A 25347-nucleotide genomic window follows, 5' to 3' on the forward strand; every position below is an offset into this window, starting at 1 on the left:
ATGGAGGTGGCTCAGCACCGGGCCAGCCATCTCTGGGCGCTGTCCAAACTGACAGCGAGTCACTGAGTGACCTTGGCTGGAGCCCTGCCCAGCTGGAGCGTGGGTCGAGGTGGGGGATGGGGGGGACAGCAGATTGCACATGGTTCCTCTCTGACTCCATAGTCCGCTGTATGCCCACTGTTATCAGAGACCGTCCAACAACTCTAGTAACAAACGATAGTAAATGTTTTTAGGAAACCTAAAGTGTGACAGAGAATTGTCTTTTGTGTTTTTTTCCCCTAGTCGTTGTTGTGACAAGAAGAGCTGTGGAAACCGCAACGAGACGCCCTCCGACCCAGTCATCATTGACAGGTAAGGACACACTCCTTTTGTTCCACGTCTTTCTTTCACAGCCACAAAGCAGGCAAGCAGTGGGACCATGCAGGTAAGCAGGACCAAGCCTTCGTGGTTGTGGCTATCATTGGGCCTGTCAGGCTGGCTGGGGTATACTGACCTCCTCCAAAAGGACAGTAGTGGCCTCTGAGGGCACACGGGTCATTACCAAATCCATGTTGGCTCGTTAGACTGAGCTTGGAGAATGGCCAGGGGACAGGAGAGCTGGAAGCTTGGAAACCAGTGATCCACATATACAGAGTCACAACAAACACACACACACACACACACATAAACACACACACATAAACACACACATACACACAGACATGTCTTCTTACCTCTTGCTGCCTGTGTTAGGAGTAACAGTCCAAATCTACAGAGATCATGTCACACCTTGTTTTCCTAGATCAGGTTAAGATCTCAGTAAATCTCATGCTATTCTCTTTAGTCAGACCTCTAGCCAGGGTTGGGGAGGAGTAACAGATTACACCCCCCAAAAAACAGTAGCTGTAATCCCTTACTTTACCAGCAAAAATATTGTATAATACATTACAGATTTTTTAAAAACAATATGATTACTTATAGGATTACTTTTACATTCAGAAAGGATGTTTGAGTAAAAATCTTTGACATCTGTTTTCTCAATGACATTTGAATCAGCATTGGAAAAAGTTATTCCTAAGCGAGTCTGACTACAAGTTAGAGACCACTATGATTGACACCAAATGTGTTTAATGGATCGTGTGAACAGAACAGGAATAGGCTTTTTTAGGCTACAGTCCAAGCTATGTCTTCCAATGGTGTGACTGCTGTTGGTATCCAAAGATTATCCAACTTGAATAAATGTTTGGAGGACAAAAGCAGTGGTGTAGCCTACGGGCGATACGGATATCACTTATTTACATCTCACATTAATGTGAATCTCATTTACCTATTTGCACCGTAGGCTTCGGATTATGGTGGTTGTGGATGGCTGTTTACAATTGTATTTGTGTATTTTATCCCAATAATGGTTCAATTGAAGAAGCGTAAGCTGCCTATCAATCATTGTTTTTGCGACCAGTGGACAGCCAGTGAAAAATTAGCTCTTGCAACAGCTGCATAGTGCAGACCTTTTTTGACTGCAACCGCCAACCACAGGAGCCTGCTGTCAATGTAAATGACCTGCTGCCGCTCTGCTAATCATCAGATGGGGGGAGGAGAAGAGGTAGGGGGCCCATGTGGGTAACTGGGGGGCCCTGCCTTGGTTGGGTAACTGATTCAGGGCCGGCCCTAGCCTTTTGAGGGCCCTAAGTGAGATTTGGATGAGGGCCCCCCCCACCTCGCGGGCAAAACACTTTAGTCGCCCCCCTCTTGACAGCAGAGAGAAAGCTAATTACCTGCAATTCTACACATTTTGCTATGACTTATGCCATGTTAATGATATCTGAGTGACAGTGACTAACAACATCAATGGGGGGGCCCCCTCGAGGTCAGGGCCCCTGGGCACATGCCCTGTGTGGCATGTCAGTATTCGGTATTCAGCCATGGTTAATAAAAGTTTAGATAGCAGGCTAGACTATTTTACAAATCTAAAAATTGTTAGCTGACAAGGCTAATTGAGTGACTATCAGTAACTGACATAACAGAAAAACTGCAGATGCACAACCACATTTCTAAATTGCACCTTGTGTATCTTTCTATTCTAACAGTAAGCTGAGACCGACTGAATGTAAAAAATATATATATGCTCAGGTAAAACAATTTGGCTAATCTATATTTCCAAGTCCTATTCTTGAAGATCAAGAGGTATTAAATTAATTGGAATGACTGTAAATTGACAGACTTTGGATTTTAATGTAAAGATATTACCTAGCTAATATATTATTATCTGTAGTAGAAAGCAATGGGTTAGAAGAAGCCTACATAACCAACCCATAAAGTAAAATACCACCTCCATTTAAGGCCAACTGTAATGAGCTTTGTCTGTTGTTTGAAGAGAGTCAGACCGAAATGCAGTGTGTAGGTTACTCATGACTTTTAATGAAGCTAATACGGTACATGAAATAACGGAAGAAGAAAACAACAAAGGAATGAAACTAATACAGCCTATGTGGTGACTAACACTAAGACAGGTACAATCACCCACGAAATACAACGCGCACTCAAGCTACCTAAATACGGTTCCCAATCCGAGACAACTAGAATCAGCTGACTCCAATTAGGAATCGCCTCAGGCAGCCAAGCCTAACTAGACACACCCCTAATAAAACACACTCCCAATTAATACAAACCCAATACAAAATAACAACATATAAACCCATGTCACACCCTGGCCTACCCAAACATATAACAAAAACACAAGATACAATGACCAAGGCGTGACACCAACAATGTAAACTCTAACATTGATTTATCCTGCAATAGATGTCATTCAATTGGTGATATTAATTTGTGTGTCCTAATACCTCTTAAAGGGAAAGTAATCTAAAAGTAGCTGAAAGTAATCAGATTATGTTACTGAGTTTGGGTAATCAAAAAGGTACGTTACTGATTACAATTTTGAACAAGTAACTAGTAACTAATGGATTACATTTAGAAAGTAATCTACCCAACTCTGAGCACATACGATTACAATGACGATACTTTCAACCAGTAAACACACACACACACACACACACCCCAGTGATGATAAGTGTCGTTTAAAATGAGGGAGGACTATTATTTTTTTAATGAGCATGGCCTTATTTCTATTACAGCATATTGGATGATTGTCATTCATATTCCATTCACCCAGTTCAATGTAACATCGATAGGTTTAGGCTACTACATGATACTCAAATATTCCTGTTACCCATCATGAGGTTGCTACAACCTAGCCTGTGAATGAAAGTTTACAACATAGGTGCACACAGGTCATTGCCTTCATCGAGCTGATCTAGGGCGTAATCATTAGTCCAACAGTTGCAAACAAGAGCTTCTATTGGACAAATTCAGGTATGTTTGTTCTGTTTGCTTCCGTTTTAAGAAATGTTTTTCAACAGAATCTGCGGAATGAATACACCACTGATCACACGTCAACACAGTTCACTTTCATAGCAGCCATGTTGTATTCCTTAGGCCACGTTGTATTCCTTCAGCGCTCTCCGCCTCTCACCTTTTCCCTTCGCTTGTAGACTTCCGTGCACAACACATCAGCTCTGACCAGGGAAACAAAAACTTTCCAAGCCAAACCATATCATAACCGCTACACACAGCCTAAATCGCTGTCACCATATTTGCTAAAATAATGTCATTGTCAACATACAGTAGCTAATAGAACTAACGTGTTACTATACCCGCTACAATCATGCAGTAACGTTAGTGTATAGTCAGTAAGCAGGTCAGCACTTACACCGGTGGCAATAAATTAGTCAAACTGAAAGCTTACCTTGACTTGGGAGAGTTCCAGTGTTGTGGTGTTGAATAGTCATAGCCAACTAGTTAACATAGAATCCCCCTGTTTGAGTCGAGTGTTTGAGTAGCCTAAACTAGCTAGCTGCATTTGCAAGCTATGTGAATGTGAGATAAAACAAACCAAAATGGAAAATGGCAACCTAAATAGGATCCCCAATCAGAGACAACGATAAACAGCTGTCTCTGATTGGGAACCAATTCAAGCCACCATAGACCTACATATACCTAGACATACTAAAACCCCATAAAAAATATTAAAAACCCTAGACAGGACAAAAACTAAACCAACCACCCTTGTCACACCTTGACCTAGCCAAAATAATAAAGAAACCAAAGATAACTAAGGTCAGGGCGTGACAGTACCCCCCCCCCCAAAGGTGCGGACTCCCGGCCGCAAACCTAAACATATATGGGAGGGTCTATGTGGGCATCTAACCTCGGTGGCAGCTCTGGTTCTGGACGCCAGCCCCCTTCTTTACACTGAGTCCGCTCATCTATCACTGACCCGTGGATCATCGTCGGAGGCTCTGGACTGCAGATCCTCGCCGTGGGCCCCGGGCTGGGGACCAACGCAGCGTGGATCATCGCCGGATGTTCTGTACTGAGGACTGTCGCTGGAGACCCCGGACTGGGGGCCCGTCGTTGGAGTTTCCGGACTGTGGCCTGTCGTTGGAGGTTCCGGTCTGAACTGTCGCCGTACACTCCGGACTGGGTACTGTCGCCGGACGCTCCGGACTGGGTACTGTCGCCGGACGCTCCGGACTGGGTACTGTCGCCGGACGCTCCGGACTGGGTACTGTCGCCGGACGCTCCGGACTGGGTACTGTCGCCGGACGCTCCGGACTGGGTACTGTCGCCGGACGCTCCGGACTGGGTACTGTCGCCGGACGCTCCGGACTGGGTACTGTCGCCGGACGCTCCGGACTGGGTACTGTCGCCGGACGCTCCGGACTGGGTACTGTCGCCGGATGTTCTGGACTGCCGAGGCACACTGTAGGCCTGGTGCGTGGGGCGTGGTGCCAGCACTGATGGTACCGGGCTGGGGACACGCTCATCAGGGCGAGTGCGAGGAGCAGGAACAGGGTGTACTGGACCCTGGAGGTGCACAGGAATCCTGGTGCATGGTGTTGACACTGGTGGTACTGGGCTGGTAACACGCACCTCAGGGCGAGTGAGGGGAGGAGGCACAGGATACACTGGACCGTGGAGACGCATTGGAGATCCAGAACAGAGCTAGCTCAATACGTCCTGGCTGGATGACCATTCTAGCCCGGCAAGTGCGAGGAACTGGAATAGAGCGCACCGGGCTAGAATGGCGCACTGGAGACACCGTGCGCATCTCTGCATAACACGGTGCCTGACCAGTTACACGTTCCCCACGGTAAGCACGAGGAGTTGGCTCAGGTCTCCTACCTGAGCCAAAAAAATATTGGGGCTGCCTCTCGGGCTTCCTTGCTAGCCGTGTACCTTCATATCTTCGCTGTTCCTCGATTCTCCTGTATTTCTCCTCGTAGTATCGCCATTCCGTTTTCGCTGCCTCCAACTCCTCCTTAGGACAACGATACTCCCCCGGCTGTGTCCAGGGTCCTGCTCCATCTAATATCTTCTCCGAGGTCCATCTCCCCATTAAGCGCTGTTCCTCCTTTTCACGCTGCTTGGTCCTTGTTTGGGTGGGTTATTCTGTCACGTTCGTCTTATAGAGGCGCAGCTTGCTATGAATACATTCTTCTTTTAATAAAGAAAGCACACTAAACAAACTAATAAAACGCATGTGACTCTATATAGAACAAGTGCTGACATGCAACTACACATAGACAATAACCCACCAAACCAAAATGGAAAATGGCAACCTAAATAGGATCCCCAATCAGAGACTACGATAAACAGCTGTCTCTGATTGGGAACAAATTCAGGCCACCATAGACCTACATATACCTAGACATACTAAAACCCCATAGATATACAAAAGCCCTAGACAGGGTAAAACACCAAGACAATACAAAAACTTAGCCGACCACCCTTGTCACACCCTGACCTAACCAAAATAAAAAGAAAACAAAGATAACCAAGGTCAGGGCGTGACAGGACTATGCACCACACACACTTGCATGCATCACAAAAATACATATCCAGTCCCAATAGGCATATCCTCGGGTAGAAATCTGCAGGAATGTCCATGTGCCACATCCTCACATCCTCAACTAAAGTGTGTGTGTTAGTGGTCACCCCCCCCCGCGTGCTACATCGCTGCGCTCGTTACACCCCACCCAAACAATTCCAAAATGTTTACCAGCGACAAGCCTGGCTCATGATTTAGTGCCGGACTGCCCATATCACTGCATTTTAGTGCCCTATTAAGAGATACAGGATTTATGGGGACGCAGCCTCAAGCTACTTAACCAACAGATAAAACAGTTAGCCAGGGTGGGTGGAGGGTTGCTATTGGTGACCCGCGATGCAAATCACCCCTATCAGTCGCCACTGTAAAGTGGTTAATGCCGGCAATTCATGGCCCCTTCCCTACACACACACACACACACACACACACACACACACACACACACACACACACACACACACACACACACACACACACACACACACACACACACACACACACACACACACACACACACACACACACACACACACACAAGCGCCTCTGTTTCAAATGATCCGTAGACCCTGTAAATCAAACTCTGATTCTGCTCTGCATCTTTTACCACCTCTCCTCGGATTATCGCTGATAAACACTAACACACACACACACACACGCACATTATTAAATGTATGCAAGTGCACACACACTCCCTATATAGCAAGCATTTGAATATAAAATGGTGAAATTGCAGGAACTTTATTTAGTTTGGTGACAATGTCCTCTTTCTCTCGTGATCATTATACATTACTCACGTCTTATGCCCGTCTTACATGCCTTCTCTATGACATCACATTCGACATACACACTTGCGCCTATAACCAGCATAAGGGACGGGTAGGGGATACATTTGGTTGGCAGACAAAATTGAGGTTGCACTCTGAGGTGGGACCTCCATCTAAAACCGGGAAGCAGTTTGTTTCCAGTGCTGCCATTTAATGGGGGAAATTGTGCCGAGGCAAGCAGAAAGCTCCAATGGGGCGTGGTGAAATATTGGCTTGTGGCCATTAAAACAGGTGTTATTACAAGCTAATATTGCAATTAGATGGCCGGGCCAGTTCCATGAGTGGGACCATAAATTCCCAGAGACTGTCAGAGCTTACTGGGGGACCAGTGGCTAATTACTCAGTATAGACTACATGGGCCCTAACCCCTCCTTGTCTCCTCCTATCTCCCATCACCCTCTTACCTTAATGGATCTGCTGGACATGGGAGTCATACCCTTCTCTCCCCACCCCCCCACCCCTCATAGCTTTCCATGATCTGTTCTATAGTACTAACCACTAGCCATCCCCTACAGTCTGTCAATGGACATTTGTTTAGGGCTGTCTCTGTTGGTGTCGGTTACTGTTTATGAGTGGCTTGGGAAGCTGTCCATCATTGGTTGGACCAGTCGATGGGGAGTTATGAAAGCTCTCCTGGAAATAGATCTCATATACTGTATATATTGAAGCATCCTCGTCTTTCATATGATCAGTATTACACTGGAGATTTAAAGCAAAAGTCATGTCATCTATCAGGTGCAGACATCTGTTAACGTGTGGATATACACTGAGTGTACAAAACATTAGGAACACCTTCCTAATATTGAGTTGCACCCCCCACTTTGCCCCCAGAACAGCCTCAATTCGTCGAGGCGTGGACAACAAGGTGTCGAAAGGGATGCTGGTCAAATCAAATTTATTGTCACATACACATGGTTAGCAGATGTTAATGCGAGTGTAGCGAAATGCTTGTGGTCCATGTTGACTCCAATACTTCCCACAGTTGTGTCAAGTTGACTGGATGTCCTTTGGGTGGTGAACCATTCTTGATACAGATGTGAAAAACAAAGCATCATTGCAGTTCTTGACACACTCAAACCGGTGCGCCTGGCACCTACTACCATACCCAGTTAAAAGGCACAGAGGTTTTGCCAATTCACCCTCTGACTGGCACACATACACAATCAATGGGTCAATTGTCTCAAGGCTTAAAAATCCTTCCTTAACCGTTCTCCTCCCCTCCATCTACACTGCTTGAAGTGGATTTTCACAAGTGACATTAATAAGGGAGCATAGCTTTCAGCCGGACTCACCTGGTCAGTCTGTCACGGCAAGAGCAGGTGTTCCTAATGTTTTGTACACTCAACCTGTGTGGACGGTATTAGCGAACACCAATATTTCTGTGTGTATGCATGCATGCACGTTTCCAGGCGCTGGACTGACTGACAACCTCCAGTGAGGGTTAACTCCGCGGGGGGTGATGGGGTTATCAGCCTCCCCGGACTCTTTCCAGCAATCGCAGCCTATTGATCGGCCAGTGAGCACATCAGAGCCGGCCAGATTAAGAGTATAGATTTACAATAAAAGCAGGACATTACTTGGCAGCCCGGGTAGAAATTGAAAGAAGAAAAAAAGATGAGGTTCTGGAAGTGGGATGGTGGGATGAGTCAGGGCCGAGAGAGAGGAAGGGGTTGCCAGGTTGGGGGGTGGGATGGTGGGATGAGTCAGGGCCGAGACAGAGGAAGGGGTTGCCAGGTTGGGGGGTGGGATGGTGGGATGAGTCAGGGCTGAGAGAGAGGAAGCGGTTGCCAGGTTGGGGGGTGGGATGAGTCAGGGCCGAGAGAGAGGAAGGGGTTGCCAGGTTGGGGGTGGGATGAGTCAGGGCCGAGAGAGAGGAAGGGGTTGCCAGGTTGGGCGGGGGGATGGTGGGATGAATCAGGGCCGAGAGAGAGGAAGGGGTTGCCAGGTTGGGGGTGGGATGAGTCAGGCCCGAGAGAGAGGAAGGGGTTGCCAGGTTGGGGGTGGGATGAGTCATGGCCGAGAGAGAGGAAGGGGTTGCCAGGTTGGGGGTGGGATGGTGGGATGAGTCAGGGCCGAGAGAGAGGAAGGGGTTGCCAGGTTGGGGGTGGGATGGTGGGATGAGTCAGGGCCGAGAGAGAGGAAGGGGTTGCCAGGTTGGGGGTGGGATGAGTCAGGGCCGGGAGAGAGGAAGGGGTTGCCAGGTTGGGGGGTGGGATGAGTCAGGGCCGAGAGAGAGGAAGGGCTTGCCAGGTTGGGGGGTGGGATGGTGGGATGAGTCAGGGCCGAGAGAGAGGAAGGGGTTGGTAGGTTGTGGAGTAGATCTTTGTCAGATTTTATGGGTTGTTTGTCCGGGGTTATGTTTTGAGGAGACAGGTTATGGGTACAAGGGGCCAACTGCTATTACATGATTTTGCATTTGGCTTTATGTATGTTATTGAAGGCAGTTGCCCCCGTGTCAACGTTGTTTTAACGGCTTTTTATCACATAGGCATTATGGAGGTCACCTTGTCGGGTGTTGCGTTGTGGGTAGCCTTGCTTTGTGGTATCTTTTGTATTTCGGCCTTAGAATGGTGCAGTTAGGCTATATCAGGGGTGGTGGTTGGGGGGAGTGAGACTCGGGTGTGTGTGCGTGTTCAGGGGTTGGGGGGTCAGAGACTGTGGTGTAGGTGTAAAATATGGATGGGGGACTGTTGGTGGCCTGGTCTTCTGGTTGAATTATTCAGTATATCCCATCCCTCACACAAGGGGGGACGGCCTACCGCTGCTCCATCACGACTTTCAGGAAACCAAACGGTCTTTAAGAGAAGGAGAGAGAGAGGTAGACGTCATCCTCTCGGGCTATAGATTTATGTTCTATTTTGGCAAGAATTTTGTTTGGTCTGCTGACCGATGGTGGCAAGACTAGCACTGGGGACAGGGGAAATGGGGTCGGTTGCCACAGTGAGGCGTGTATGTGTGTGAGGTACCTGCAGTGTGTTTATGGTCCTGTAATCTTATCCAATGACTGCCACCCCTCGGGCTCTGCTAAGAGATGCAAAAACTCTCAACGTGAAGTTGTTTGTTGTCTCTTCTCCTTAATTCAAATTATACAGTAGCTAGCTACATTACCTTACACCTTCTGGTTGCTCCTCGACTTCTACTTTGTGTGTGTGTGTGTGTGTGTGTATAACTGTGTTAGTGTGTGTGTGTGCTTATATTTATGTGCTTGTGTCAGGGTTAGCCCAGATGACCTTGACGACTGCTCCACAGGGTAAGAGGGAAATATCAGCGCCAGTGTTTGTGGTTCACCCCTCTCGCCTTTCAGCAGGGTATCTATTCCAACACACACACACACACACACACACACACACACACACACACACACACACACACACACACACACACACACACACACACACACACACACACACACACACACACACACACACACACACACACACACACACACACACACACACACACACACATACTACAGCTCCCCCAAATAGAAAACCACACAATCACAGCCACGGTCGCACTCTACCCCGGGATGATATGATACGACTAGCTGCCTCTGGTGAACAATGCTCCCACAACAACATTATTCCTACCTCTCTCTTGGCTTTGATTCCCAGAGGAGAACCACTACTCGTATCCAACCTGCATGGCTCTCCAACTTATTGAATCTTTGCATTTTCCTCAAGGAGGCTGAAGCTCGTCGAGCAGTTATTCTAATACAGATGTTGCCATTAAACAATCATCCTCCATTTACCATTCAGAGGAGGGTTTTCCAGTCCCTTCAAACCCAAAGGCTCTGTGAGTATAACAGTCTTCACTCTCCCTCTGTTGAACGGGGGTTCGGAAGCTGCCAAGTCACCCTGTTGGCAGGCGGTTGGGAACAGAAGGGGTGTTTCGCTACCTGTCTTAGCGTTCACAGCCTGTGGTAATATCCGTCTGGGTGGTTCCATCAGGCCGGGGTGGAGCCAGGGCCTCCAGCGGGCCCCCGGGGCTGAGCATGGCTGATGTGATACGCTGTGAAGTGTGCACTGGTCCAAGGTTGCCCATAAACCTATTCACCAGAGGGGAAAAGATATCATTCACCATTTGTTTTAGGATAGTAACTCCTTCCCATTTCCTCTGTCCTTGTTTACTCTCTGTTGTGGATCTGCATGTTCTAGATAGGTATAGTTAACTGAAATGGGATTGAGCCCTAATTGGAACCCACTCATCGACACACGGACTCTCTTCAAAAACAGATCCAGCCACGCCTCCCAGGCACCAACTCCCGTCCACCTTCCCACCCAGAGTAGCGCTCCATGTGGGGGCATGGGAACTGGGAAAATCCCTAGTCCTGACAGGGCCCCCCTACCAAGACCTGCCAGCCGCTAAGCCCTCCTGCCCCCCCCTCCAGCGCCTGCTTGTCACTAATGCTGCCGTTAGCCCTTTACTACTCGTCGGTGAGAGAAAGGCTATCGATCCCTGTTTGTTGATCCTGCTGTTGACATACCACTGGCTCCTGTGGCTTTCAAAGAGCCAACATGGGGTGGGATGTAATCTGTAAACACCGCCGGGGACCCCTCGCCGAGCCCTCCGCTCCCAGCCCCACCATCGACTCAACAGCTCAGGCTTAGCTGGGATGCCTTCGCACCCCAACCACCCACCTGCTCCTCTCTTCCCAGTCCTTTACCTCAACCCCCCCCACCATGGGGCAGCAGCGTATTCCTATCATGAATGTATTCACCTTTGATATCGGCCAACTCCCCTCCCCCACGATGGTCTCTCTTTCTCTTTTTCTCTGTCTCTCTGTCTCTCTGTCTCTCTGTCTCTCTGTCTCTCTGTCTCTCTGTCTCTCTGTCTCTCTGTCTCTCTGTCTCTCTGTCTCTCTTTCTCTCTTGCACGCTAATCACCCGAGTGTTTCCCCAATTAAGAATGCACAGATAACCCTCCATTCCCTCCAAACCCCACTGACACACACACACTCGGGTGGTTTAATCAGGAGGAGGAGTGTGGTGTGGCTAATTAAGTCGGTCCATCCATGAGCCCAGTCCTGCCAAACAGATGTGAGGAGGCAATTTGATGCAGGATAAGAGCTGCTTGTTTATAATGCATGCTTGCTATAACCATTCATAACAGCTCACAGCCCGCAGGTTGTTTTTAACACCCCTGATATAGAGGATAGCTCTTGAAACATTGTCTAACTTGAAAATAAGAGTAGTCTGTTGTTGGTTTTCACCCTTGAGCAAGACACTTAACCTTCATAGCTGGAGCATATATTCATCTTTATGAATATCTAACATGGGGAACAACCCCACAGATTATTTAGGTCAGTCTGCAATGGAGGGTAGTTCATTTCATCAGCAAGCAGGTTTCGTTTATCAGCCTTTGGTTTTTTCCTTCTCGTAGTGTGAGGATGCAATCTGGACGCGGCATGCCCGAACCAGCCACAGCCGTTCAAGGGAAGAAGGAAAGGAGGGAGTGAATCACTGGATGGATGAAAAGAAGAGTGTGGATGAGGAGGGAGGAGTTGGGGGGGGGTGGTGGTTGAGTGGAGAAAAGTGGTGGTGTGGATGAGGAGAGAGGGAGAGATGGCAGAGTTGGGGGGGGTAGGTGGGTGGAGAAGAGTTGTGGCGTGAGGGAGTGTGAATGAGACAGGATGGGGGGGGGGAGGAGGACGGAGGAAAAGAAAGAAGGATGGATGGAGGGAGGCAGGCAGGGACAAAGAGGAGCAGATTAAGAGGGTATTGATTTCTATATAAAGATTCCGAGATTTGATATGAGGAGGGTCGCAGGAGAGGGGCCGGCCACGAGAGAGTGAGAGCGAGAGAGAGAGAGCGAGCACACAGGGGGAAGTCGAGGAGATCCATTACATCACCGTAAACAGTCCGATTCCACAGGGCTCATCGGTAACACCGGCGCACCGGATCAACACACAGACGCCACCCAAGGAGTTAGAATGGATGATCAGCTGACAAACTATGAGAGAGAACGAGCACAAAGTGTTTCCCAATGTTTATGTTTCTTACACTTACCTCTCATAGGGCCTAACCTGTCAAACCACGCAGAATAACATCACAAAACAAATCCACCAGCGACGTTACGGACAGACATTTCACCGAGAGATGATGTATGCTCACGCGAAAGAGCCGTTGCGGAATCTCCCAAAGACATTTTAACTAGGGAGAAAACAGTCCGGGAGGCAGTTGATCAATCATAAACCAAACCATCAGATTGTATCTTTATTGCACAGACTGAAGTTCTATACAGTATTCCCACCATAGGTTGCCTACCAAGTTGAGTTTGTTAGCGGTGGGGGGGTAATGACAGTTGAAATCCTGTTGTTTCTAAGGTTTGGTTCTTTGTGTGTGTGTGTGAATCAACACTTTGTTATGCACTGTGTACATATCTCGCAGGGGATGCAGGATCATCTATATTTGATGCAACTCTGACGCCAGGGCAGGATGAGACCCTATTGCTTTCACCACACACACACACACACACACACACACACACACACACACACACACACACACACACACACACACACACACACACACACACACACACGCACACACGCAGACACGCAGACACGCAGACACGCAGACACGCAGACAGACATAGACATGATAACACACAAACACAGACATAACAAAATAAATGGATTGGCTACAGTGTCAATAACATGCACTCATACAGAATGCACTCAGTCATAAACATATATAGACCAACACTTAGAAACGCTTAGAAAACGTAGCAAACCCATATATACAGTGTATACCTACAGTAGATCTCAAGCCATCTTGTCTACACATTTATCCCTCTTCACAAAGGGATTCACACACACACACACACTCACCCACAACACAAATCAATACCAATTTATAATTCAGGATTGCTGGAGTTTGGGTTTTAGGGCAGGCTGGCTTCCAGCCTTCATAAATATTACAGTGTTATTGACTTGATCCGAATTAATTGGAGATTTTTTTTTCTCTTTTTTTTTCTTCTGCCGTTTCCCCCCTTTTCTTGTTTCTGGGTGCTGCGCGATAAAGTCTACTTTTATTTATTCCCTTTGAGTTAGAGATGAGAGGCCTAACGGGATACAAATTTGATCCCTAGAATGAAATAAAGTGGATAATAGCTGACAGAGGACGAAGCCTTGACAAATCTAGGGAGAGATGTGCTACATGTGCCGGGATTGGGTTAAGCGGAGTAATTTGTCTGCGCTGCGTCTCGTCCGTCTGCTTCAGCGATCTGGGCTCCAACACAGGCTTTGTGCCCCTTAGTGCAAACATGTCGTCTTGTAAGACATTGATCATTGGGATCTGAGAGGCAAACTAGTGCAGAGTAGCCTTCCGGTTTGAGAGCATGGCAGACACTATACACAATACTTAGACAGGCTCTAGTGTACTGTACTACATGAGTACAGATGGATACTCCAAAGTACTTTTGCATTTATGAAAAGATGAAATAATAGAAAATGTTATCATTGCATCGCTGCTTATGTCGACAATAACAGCTTCATACAAAGCTAGTAGTACTTATATTGATTATAATAATAATGATGATGGTGAAATAAGGAAAATGACACACACACACACACACACACACACACACACACACACACACACACACACACACACACACACACACACACACACACACACACACACACACACACACACACACACACACACACACACACACACACACACACACACACACACACACACACACACACACACACACGTACCTATCACTCTAGCTTATCCCGACCTCCACCCCCAGCTCCGATCTCCTGGGGAGACCTCTATGGTTGACTCTCTGAAAGAAAATCAATCCTGTCATGAAGCAGAGTCCGAAAAAACCCCACCCTACTACTTGGTGATGTAAAGTCCAGGGAGCAGAGCAGCCTCTGTAGCACGCCCTAACAGTATTCACAAACACCGGATGCATGTTTACCTCTACCACACACGCACATACACACATACAATCAAAAGGCACACACAGACACAGACACCGGTGTAGACTGGTGAGCGGAGGGCAGAGTGGAGGTTTAAGGCAGGGGCTCTGGGGAGGAGGGATTTGGGAGCGGAGTGTGTTCCCTGCAGTCAATACACAGAGCTCCTCAGCTCAGCAGGCCCTCTATTAATCCTCTAATCAGGGCCTGGGACCACTGGTAGACTGAGAAGGAGCTGGGTGAACCCAATGAGAACACGCACACGTTCAAACACACACCCTCCAAATGCATTTAGAACTCATTCAGGTTGAACATCAACCGATTTGTATAGTTGTTATTCTTATGTTAACGCCTTCTCTTTGTTACGCCAAGTGATAGTGTCTGTCGGTATGTCTGTCGGTATGTCTGTCGGTATGTCTGTCAGTCCGCCCACATGGGTAGGTGCCCAAACTTGTGTGTTGAAACAAATATGTATAAAGTTAGTTTTAGCTTGGTTCCTGAGCACTCGGTCTTCATTGGGAGTTTCAGAACCCAGTGAAACAACAAGTTGGACTTTCCTCTGCAGCTTAATAAGAAAGTCTGCTCATATCCCAGCAGCTGCAGGTTCTTGCTGTGTTGCAGTTATGCCAGTTATGTCCTTTTGGCTTTTAAAGGATTGTCTGGTGCCGGATAATCATGACTGAAATATTGGGTGGGTTGGCGAGGGGGGTAGAGGGGGGCACATTTGGCACAGCAAGCAGAGGGAAGGGAGGCGGGCAGGCTCTGCCCGGTCGTCTTTAGCTGCAGTAAAACCCTCTTAGTGGGCAATGCCATCTGGCCCGGGCCCCTGGTGGAGGCGTAACGGGCCCAAAAACTTTGGGTCGGGATGCTTTACTGCCCAAGCCTGCCGTCTGCAGATGGCACCAGCCGCGCCAGTGGAAAACGCCAAGGTCGACGCGTGTGGCACGGGAGTGGCACAGCTAAATGGCACGGAGAGAAATATGTGGATGTGTCGGACTGATTTTAACATCAAGCCAGGGCTATGCTCGACTAAGATGCTATGCTAGCTACATTACTTAGCTCTATTTCACTGTATGTCAGTTCTGTCACTGCTAATACCTGTGTGTGTGTGTGTGTGTGTGTGTGTGTGTGTGTGTGTGTGTGTGTGTGTGTGTGTGTGTGTGTGTGTGTGTGTGTGTGTGTGTGTGTGTGTGTGTGTGTGTGTGTGTGTGTGTGTGTGTGTGTGTGTGTGTGTGTTATGCCCAGAGGTCTGGCGCCATAGTCACAGTTCTCCTTTACTACCAGGGTGGCAGCTGGCAAAATGAATAGCCATTTTAACACCAGTGAGCACGGAACAGGCGCGGCGCACAAAGGAATTTAATAAGTGAGAGAGTGAGAGAGAGAGAGAGCGAGAGAGAGAAGGGGAGAGAGAGAGGTTTTCTCTTTTATTTCAATATGATGTTACTCCCACTCCTCCTTCTCCCCCCTCTCCCACTCCTCCTTCCCCTCCCACTCCTCCTTCTCCCTCCCCTCCCCTCCCACTCCTCCTTCTCCCCCTCTCCCACTCCTCCTTCTCCCCCTCTCCCACTCCTCCTTCTCCCTCCTCTCCCACTCCTCCTTCTCCCTCCTCTCCCACTCCTCCTTCTCCCCCTCTCCCACTCCTCCTTCTCCCCCTCTCCCACTCCTCCTTCTCCCCCTCTCCCACTCCTCCTTCTCCCTCCTCTCCCACTCCTCCTTCTCCCCCTCTCCCACTCCTCCTTCTCCCCCTCTCCCACTCCTCCTTCTCCCCCTCTCCCACTCCTCCTTCTCCCCCTCTCCCACTCCTCCTTCTCCCTCCTCTCCCACTCCTCCTTCTCCCCCTCTCCCACTCCTCCTTCTCCCCCTCTCCCACTCCTCCTTCTCCCTCTCTCCCACTCCTCCTCCCTCCTTCTCCCCTCTCTCCCACTCCTCCTTCTCCCTCCTCTCCCACTCCTCCTTCTCCCTCCCCTCCCACTCCTCCTTCTCCCCCTCTCCCACTCCTCCTTCTCCCTCCTCTCCCACTCCTCCTTCTCCCTCCTCTCCCACTCCTCCTTCTCCCTCCTCTCCCACTCCTCCTTCTCCCTCCTCTCCCACTCCTCCTTCTCCCCCTCTCCCACTCCTCCTTCTCCCTCCTCTCCCACTCCTCCTTCTCCCTCCTCTCCCACTCCTCCTTCTCCCCCTCTCCCACTCCTCCTTCTCCCTCCTCTCCCACTCCTCCTTCTCCCCCTCTCCCACTCCTCCTTCTCCCCCTCTCCCACTCCTCCTTCTCCCCTCTCTCCTTCTCCCCCTCTCCCACTCCTCCTTCTCCCCTCTCTCCCACTCCTCCTTCTCCCTCCTCTCCCACTCCTCCTTCTCCCCTCTCTCCCACTCCTCCTTCTCCCTCCTCTCCCACTCCTCCTTCTCCCTCCCCTCCCACTCCTCCTTCTCCCCCTCTCCCACTCCTCCTTCTCCCCCTCTCCCACTCCTCCTTCTCCCTCCTCTCCCACTCCTCCTTCTCCCTCCTCTCCCACTCCTCCTTCTCCCTCCTCTCCCACTCCTCCTTCTCCCTCCTCTCCCACTCCTCCTTCTCCCCCTCTCCCACTCCTCCTTCTCCCTCCTCTCCCACTCCTCCTTCTCCCTCCTCTCCCACTCCTCCTTCTCCCCCTCTCCCACTCCTCCTTCTCCCCTCTCTCCCACTCCTCCTTCTCCCTCCTCTCCCACTCCTCCTTCTCCCCTCTCTCCCACTCCTCCTTCTCCCTCCTCTCCCACTCCTCCTTCTCCCTCCCCTCCCACTCCTCCTTCTCCCCCTCTCCCACTCCTCCTTCTCCCTCCTCTCCCACTCCTCCTTCTCCCTCCTCTCCCACTCCTCCTTCTCCCCCTCTCCCACTCCTCCTTCTCCCCTCTCTCCCACTCCTCCTTCTCCCCCTCTCCCACTCCTCCTTCTCCCCCTCTCCCACTCCTCCTTCTCCCCCTCTCTCTCCATCCTTTTCTCCACAAACAGGCGCAGGCTCCCCCGGCTCTCCACACCGCCTCCAGCTAAAGATGAGACTGAAAATTAATTTGGGGGGTTTCATTAGATTGGCTTTTTGGCCCATTTCCCTGAGTTAGTCCCTGAGCAGAGAGCCCTGGCATCGCTCTCGCCAGCCCCCTCCACCCACCAACCCCTGCACCCCCTGCTCATGCCTGTCACAACTCGGGCCGACGAGAATAACCAGGAGTGGGTGGAGACGGGGTAAAATCACAAAACAACTGAGCGAGAAAGAGCCCACTATGCTTTAGTGATCATTATAAAGAGTCCATACCCCATGCCCTTAGGAATCTGTAATGCTACTTTGTTACTTGCGTGTGAAAAATCTCTTGCCTTGGGCTCTATCTCCTAAAGCTCCCGTTACACATCATATCTCAATTCAGATGTTCAGGTACAAACAATCGCAGTGTGTGTGAGAGCGAGAGAGTCAAGGAATTTGGCGGTCATTTTAGCCAGATTTCTAACCTTTATTTCCAACCCAGTGTGCTAAAATCTGACTCTACGAATAGCTTATTGTGTGAATTATTGGATGGATACAACAGTTTTACTGTGCCTCTGTTTCGATGTTCTTTATATGGTACAAACAACAAGCAATGTTAAACCCACTTCAACACCCTCTCTGCCAATTTTCCCCTCTCAACACCCTCTCCTGGTCGTCATGTACCAAAACCTCAGCCGTGATATTTGTTGTGTTTTCTCCCCAAAGTGTTTTTGAGAAAATTCTCTCGTTTTTTCCTTCAGACAGACTCTGGTAAATTGAGTTTTCAAGGTGAATGTCCCATTACTGGAGAAGGTTGACAAATTAATTTGGTGGGCGCCTTGTTGCAGTGTGGCTAGCGATAGAGACCAGGCTGTCAATTTGAGAAATGAGGTCTGGCTCATGGAGCCAGATGGGAGAGAAATGGAACAGCACATTAGCTAATTACTTATGCAAATCACCCCGGTCCTGCACCTTAACTTAAGCACGCTGGATGATACTTTGGGAGGCTGGAGAGTTTTAGATAATGTTAATCCTATAGCCCGTCACCCCTCTCTAGTGAGGCTCTTCACCTGCTGAGGTGGCTCCATGAGGGATTACAAACACACCGGGAGAATACACGTGTGTGTGTGAGTGTGTGTGGTAACACATGGGAGCACACATATACACACCTGGACTCGCTCGCACAAACGAATATGTCCTCTGTGCATACACACACACACACACACACCAACACACAGACTAACAATAGTCTTTGTCCACACCATTTGTTCTTTGTTATAATTTTTTTCTGGTAATTTTGCTCTCCACAGTTGATTCCAGCCCATCTGCTGAGTAAACCTTGGTGTGTTTGTTGTTAACTTACAACATGAACCAAGCCTCTGTAGCCAGGTGTTCATTTAACGCCTAACGGCAACACTGAGAAGACGCCCATGAGCCTGGTTTTCTACGTTCACTGCCTAGCCATATAACTCTCGTAGCTTTGCCAAAAGCCTTCTTCCGCTATGTGCTGCTGGCGATGGACAAAATGTAAAGTACAAAACAACCACGAAACCTAATGCTAATGACAAAATACACAGACGTAATACATAGTTCAAATACATGCAGTGAAGTCATTTAAATACTTCCCCATTCCCGACACTCTCAGATAAAAGGGTTCCAAATGGGTTTTTTCGCCTGTCCCCACAGGAGACCCCTTTTTTGGTTCCAAGTAGAACCCTTTTTGGTTCCAGGTTCAACCCTTTTGGTTCCAGGTTGAACCCTCTGTGGAAAGGCTTCTACATGGAACCCCAAAAGGTTCTACCTGGAACCTGGAACCAAAACAGTTCTACCTGGAACCAAAAAGGGTTCTTCAAAGGGTTCTGCTATGGGGACAGCCGAAGCACCTTTTTTTCCCTAAAAGGGTTCTATCTAGAACCTAAGAGTGTACTCTGTCCGTCTGGCATGAGTGAGTAGAGAAGTGCAGGTAGGGCTCTGTAGGCAGTAGACACGGTACCGTAGGGGACTGAGGGTGTCCATCTCCACCTGCATGCATGGCGTTACTCCCCGCATCGGCGCAGGGCTTACTGGAAGCTTAGCTAGCTCGACGCGGACCCCCTCCTAATCACACGGTGCTAATCCCACCTGTCAAAACATCCCAGCGCCCCAATCAAAGATCCAAAGATCCAGACCCAGTCCCCTTAATTAGCTCTTCTAGCCCTGGATAGATGCTGGGAAGAAAATCTCCAGTAAAAATCAACGCTGTGTTCCACCTAGAACCTCTTATCCTCAGGAGGAGAGACATCTGGTAATATAGAGCCAGGGCCAGTCAGCGGGACACCTAGTCTGAAGAGAACATGGGTGTGTGTGTGTGTGTGTGTTGGTGTATATGTATCAGTGAAGAGACTGTATCAGGGCAGAGACTGAGAAAGTGTGTGTTTGTGCAGGCCAGTGTGGGTGTAGGCATTGATCCATCGATTCGTGTTTGGCTGACAGGCCCCAAGCGAAAGCTTAAGTATTATTAATGGTTTGGCTGTTTAGCTGTCAGTCATTAATGAAAGCACTCTCACTATTAGCTTCTCCTAGCCTGTCACACACACACACACACACACACACACACACACACACACACACACACACACACACACACACACACACACACACACACACACACACACACACACACACACTGGCAACTCAATAAGACAACAGAAAACTCTCAGCTCCGGAATGTCCACTTAATATGAAGGAAATTGTGCTGACGGCAACATTTGATATGAAGCGTGGACAAGCCTTGTCCAATCATGATCTAATTGTAATCTATGATGACCAATGTTTGGTTGCACTTAGGTCTAATAAAGTTGAGAAGATTATAACACGATAAAGGTATTTTTTTTCCGCTCACGTGTACTTGGGAGCCTCTTGATTCTGATAGACAAGAAATAACCAGGGCCAACGTCTGGATTTGCTACTTGGGAGCCTCTTGATTCTGATAGACAAGAAATAACCAGGGCCAACGTCTGGATTTGCTACTTGGGAGCCTCTTGATTCTGATAGACAAGAAATAACCAGGGCCAACGTCTGGATTTGCTACTTGGGAGCCTCTTGATTCTGATAGACAAGAAATAACCAGGGCCAACGTCTGGATTTGCTACTTGGGAGCCTCTTGATTCTGATAGACAAGAAATAACCAGGGCCAACGTCTGGATTTGCTACTTGGGAGCCTCTTGATTCTGATAGACAAGAAATAACCAGGGCCAACGTCTGGATTTGCTACTTGGGAGCATCTTGATTCTGATAGACAAGAAATAACCAGGGCCAACGTCTGGATTTGCTACTTGGGAGCCTCTTGATTCTGATAGACAAGAAATAACCAGGGCCAACGTCTGGATTTGCTACTTGGGAGCCTCTTGATTCTGATAGACAAGAAATAACCAGGGCCAACGTCTGGATTTGCTACTTGGGAGCCTCTTGATTCTGATAGACAAGAAATAACCAGGGCCAACGTCTGGATTTGCTACTTGGGAGCCTCTTGATTCTGATAGACAAGAAATAACCAGGGCCAACGTCTGGATTTGCTACTTGGGAGCCTCTTGATTCTGATAGACAAGAAATAACCAGGGCCAACGTCTGGATTTGCTACTTGGGAGCCTCTTGATTCTGATAGACAAGAAATAACCAGGGCCAACGTCTGGATTTGCTACTTGGGAGCCTCTTGATTCTGATAGACAAGAAATAACCAGGGCCAACGTCTGGATTTGCTACTTGGGAGCCTCTTGATTCTGATAGACAAGAAATAACCAGGGCCAACGTCTGGATTTGCTACTTGGGAGCATCTTGATTCTGATAGACAAGAAATAACCAGGGCCAACGTCTGGATTTGCTACTTGGGAGCCTCTTGATTCTGATAGACAAGAAATAACCAGGGCCAACGTCTGGATTTGCTACTTGGGAGCCTCTTGATTCTGATAGACAAGAAATAACCAGGGCCAACGTCTGGATTTGCTACTTGGGAGCCTCTTGATTCTGATAGACAAGAAATAACCAGGGCCAACGTCTGGATTTGCTACTTGGGAGCCTCTTGATTCTGATAGACAAGAAATAACCAGGGCCAACGTCTGGATTTGCTACTTGGGAGCCTCTTGATTCTGATAGACAAGAAATAACCAGGGCCAACGTCTGGATTTGCTACTTGGGAGCCTCTTGATTCTGATAGACAAGAAATAACCAGGGCCAACGTCTGGATTTGCTACTTGGGAGCCTCTTGATTCTGATAGACAAGAAATAACCAGGGCCAACGTCTGGATTTGCTAATAGTAGATAACAGCAAACGTTGATTAGTTTAGCTACTTCTGTACCCCTGTTATAATGAAGTTATCTGTTTCATTTAAACAACTTTTATTTCCATATGAGTGCTTGTGCTCCTTTTCAACCTGAGGAAACATTGGCGGGTCCACATGTTGTAGCAGAGACCTCTAATTGACATTGGTTCAACATGCAGATGAGAAATGAACCTGGATTTACCTCTGCTGGGTTTCCACCTACCTCTCACAGAGAGACCGTGAGTCCGTGACCCGAGCTCCCGTTATAGACACCGCCGCATTCACACTCGGCACATAAAGAGAAACTTGTATGGACGACCCTGATGTTAGTTTGGTTGATTCAATCTCAAGGAAACAAATAAAGCCTCAAGTCAGGAAGTGAGAAAATAATGATTCTCCAAGAGTTGTGGTTGATGGTAAATTCACGAACGGGAAACAGAATCGACGTCAACACCACTGATACGGTCACAGACGACACATTGTTCAACATTTACTGTACCTCTGTCTTTATGATCTGTGGTTTGGCTTCCAGCCCTTGAGAGGAACATGTGTTATCTATTTAGAGAGTCGAACCTCGGAATGTTGTGTTTTTCCCTGTAGAGTGAGGGAGCATGAGGAGGAAGTGGCTAAAGTTTCTCTTGGGAAACATCGCTGGCTCCAGCTGATTTCAGACGCTGTCCCATGCTTCTCCCATGGTGAGGCATGACTCCGCAGCCTTCTTCTCTGCACAAACGGAAACACATTTATGCCCCCTGACCCCAGGCACATGGAGGACTCTGAGGCTATCCAGAGCAACAGAAAGGCACCATTTCGGCTCCAGATAAAGCCAGGCTAAGAGCAGGGTTAAATTAAGTCTCAATTATAACATGGTGTTGGAGAGGCGACCCATTTGGAAGGCAGTTTCAGCATTTCTGTTTTGACAATTTGACGCGGGACTGTTGTCACGTTGGCATAATGGATTCGGGAGACAGACTCACAAATGTGTAATTAGGCTTTTTATTTAGAACCAAATTACGGCGTGCCGTGTAAAGGCACGGGAACAAAGACCAAACAAACACGTAACAAAAACACAGGGTTGGAACTCAAACAAAAGAGCGAGGAGTACCTCAAATAATTAACACACGCTCACAATGATTAACACACGGGACGAGACCCGTAATCATCTGCACAGGTTCTCAAAACACACAGCGCAGGTACTCACACACACCAACGGACATTGTAACAATAATCGAAAGCCCTAATCAGTGGGAATAGGGGACAGGTGTGTGTAAGGAAAGTTGCGGAGGGCTCCGTGACAACTGTGAGCATTTGGATAGGCAACACTAAAAACCAAACCTATGTTGAAAGTTTGACAAATAAAAAACAAACAGTCCTCAGAGCATGAAACTTTACATGTGTCTGTCCTGTGTTCTTCTGTACAGGAAACAGATTCGGCTTTAAACGAGGTAACCAAATCAGTGCTTTTATTTACATATATTTCATTGACTGCAATAATGCGCTCAATTGTTGTGTGAGTCGTGTGCTAATCTAACATGGGGAAAGAACACCCATTAGGCTTCCTACAATGAACCCCTTTATAGGGTGGGGTCTAACTACTGTGCTTGTATGGAGGGAGTCAATACGTGTAAATACCAGATAAAGCAGGGCTAATGAGACCAATCATTTCTGTGAGTGTGTGTGTGTGCGTGTGTGTGCCTGCCTTTACTTCACGGGCTCTTATCTGTACTACAGTCCTATACGCCTCCACCGCTAAATGGACCTCAAACCAAGATCCCAAACAGTCACTTCAGTACAAACTGCCGTTGTCATCCGTAACTAAAACAACAGTCACATTCAATATGTATAGTAAAGGTAGAGTCAAACATTGGAACCACTTTCCTATGAGCCAGATATGGAGTGAGTGGGTTTAGTTTAGCCTTGGCTGGACATCAGTGGCTGGTTTGGGGCTGGAAACGGCTCTCCAGATGCCCATCTGTCCAGCTAACGTTGATCCAGGGGAGATATGTCCTTGGAGTCGCCCCCTTGGCCAGGGGTACAGCTCACTGTGGGCCAGGTTTCATTGGGCAGTGGACCCACTTCACCAATAGCATGCCAGGTTGCACTTTCCCATGGCTAGCTGTGAGTGGGCGGCCGTCGGGCACAGTGGCACCCTGTGGCCAAACTGGCAACTTCCCCTCTCTCTCCTCTCCCTTTCTGACGGAGGTGTAAGAGATGGCACGGTCACGTCCATTACCTCATCCGGCTGTTTTCAGGCAGAAAGCAGAGAATCATATCCTTGCTTTATTGTTGATTATTAATATGTTTGTGTTAATATGCAGATATGATTTCCTATAGAGAAATCACTTTTCCCTTCATATGAACTATTTACATTGAATGAACAATGTAGTGGGGCTTTGTTATCGTCTTTTAGTCAAAGCCGTGGTATGTTGGAATGTGTAAGGTCCGACTGCAGCTTTTCTCTCTCTCTCTCTCTCTCTCTCTCTCTCTCTCTCTCTCTCTCTCTCTCTCTCTCTCTCTCTCTCTCTCTCTCTCTCTCTCTCTCTCTCTCTCTCTCTCTCTCTCTCTCTCTCTCTCTCTCTCTCTGTGTGCGCGCGGGGCTGGGTTATTAAAAGGTGTCCTGTGTGACTGAGAAGGAGTGAAGGGAGCTGGGATCTCCGCTCATTCAGTGAATCCTCCAGTCTGAGACCTAACTTGTCATCACTCCCGGCATTGCTCCTTCCCACTTTAATTCATATTTACCTTTCCTAGAGGATCCGCGTTCTCCCCTTCTCAATGATCCCACATTGTGTTAACACCTCAGAAAACAACATTGAAGCTTTAGGATAGTGTCAGGTTGTGGAGCACTCTTTAATGGGGGGGGGGGGGGGGTCTTTATTAAACTTTACGTATCAGCCTCAAGGCCTTCGTCAGAGCAGAGTAGAAGATGAAAAGGGAAATGTATATATTTTTCATCCAGAACTGTAGGGATAAGGTTTGTTATTTTCTCTAATTCAGTTGTGCACGTTTCCCTTTATGCTCAGGTAATGCTGTGCCAAGTTCAAACAGCATAGAGTCATTTTGTGTAAATTATGTTCAATTTTCCCAAAGCAGTGTATTGGTTTTTTCACACCAGTGTAATGCTCTGGACTGGGGAAACCTCCTTTCATCTTCTTTAGCAGAGCCTTTCCTCTGATGGATTGGCCTGGGACACCAAATGGAAGACTGAGCTGATATGCCCATTTTAGGCTCCTCTATTGTTTTAAAGCAACCCTGAGAAAACATACAAATGCAACAAAACCTACAGCCCACATGCATTTGCTTTGTAGTTTCTTTGCCAAATACCCCCACGGGTGAAGCAGTGTGCGGTTGTTTGGTATTGCACGGGTGTGTAACCCGACTC

At 48.2% G+C, this 25347-nt stretch overlaps 1 protein-coding gene across 9 annotated transcripts in view; it reads left to right on the plus strand.

Moving 5' to 3' along the window:
• The window catches only part of LOC124011019 (transcription factor COE3-like), a 109025-nt gene that overhangs the window by 21673 nt on the left and 62005 nt on the right, over window positions 1-25347 (plus strand). For all 9 annotated transcript variants that reach the window (XM_046323939.1, XM_046323941.1, XM_046323938.1 and 6 more), the window contains exon 6: window positions 283-351. In XM_046323939.1, coding sequence (XP_046179895.1) covers window positions 283-351 — 69 coding nt within the window. The remainder of the gene's footprint in view (window positions 1-282; window positions 352-25347) is intronic.

This window comes from Oncorhynchus gorbuscha, linkage group LG23, assembly GCF_021184085.1.
Source record: "Oncorhynchus gorbuscha isolate QuinsamMale2020 ecotype Even-year linkage group LG23, OgorEven_v1.0, whole genome shotgun sequence".
Lineage (NCBI taxonomy): Eukaryota > Metazoa > Chordata > Actinopteri > Salmoniformes > Salmonidae > Oncorhynchus > Oncorhynchus gorbuscha.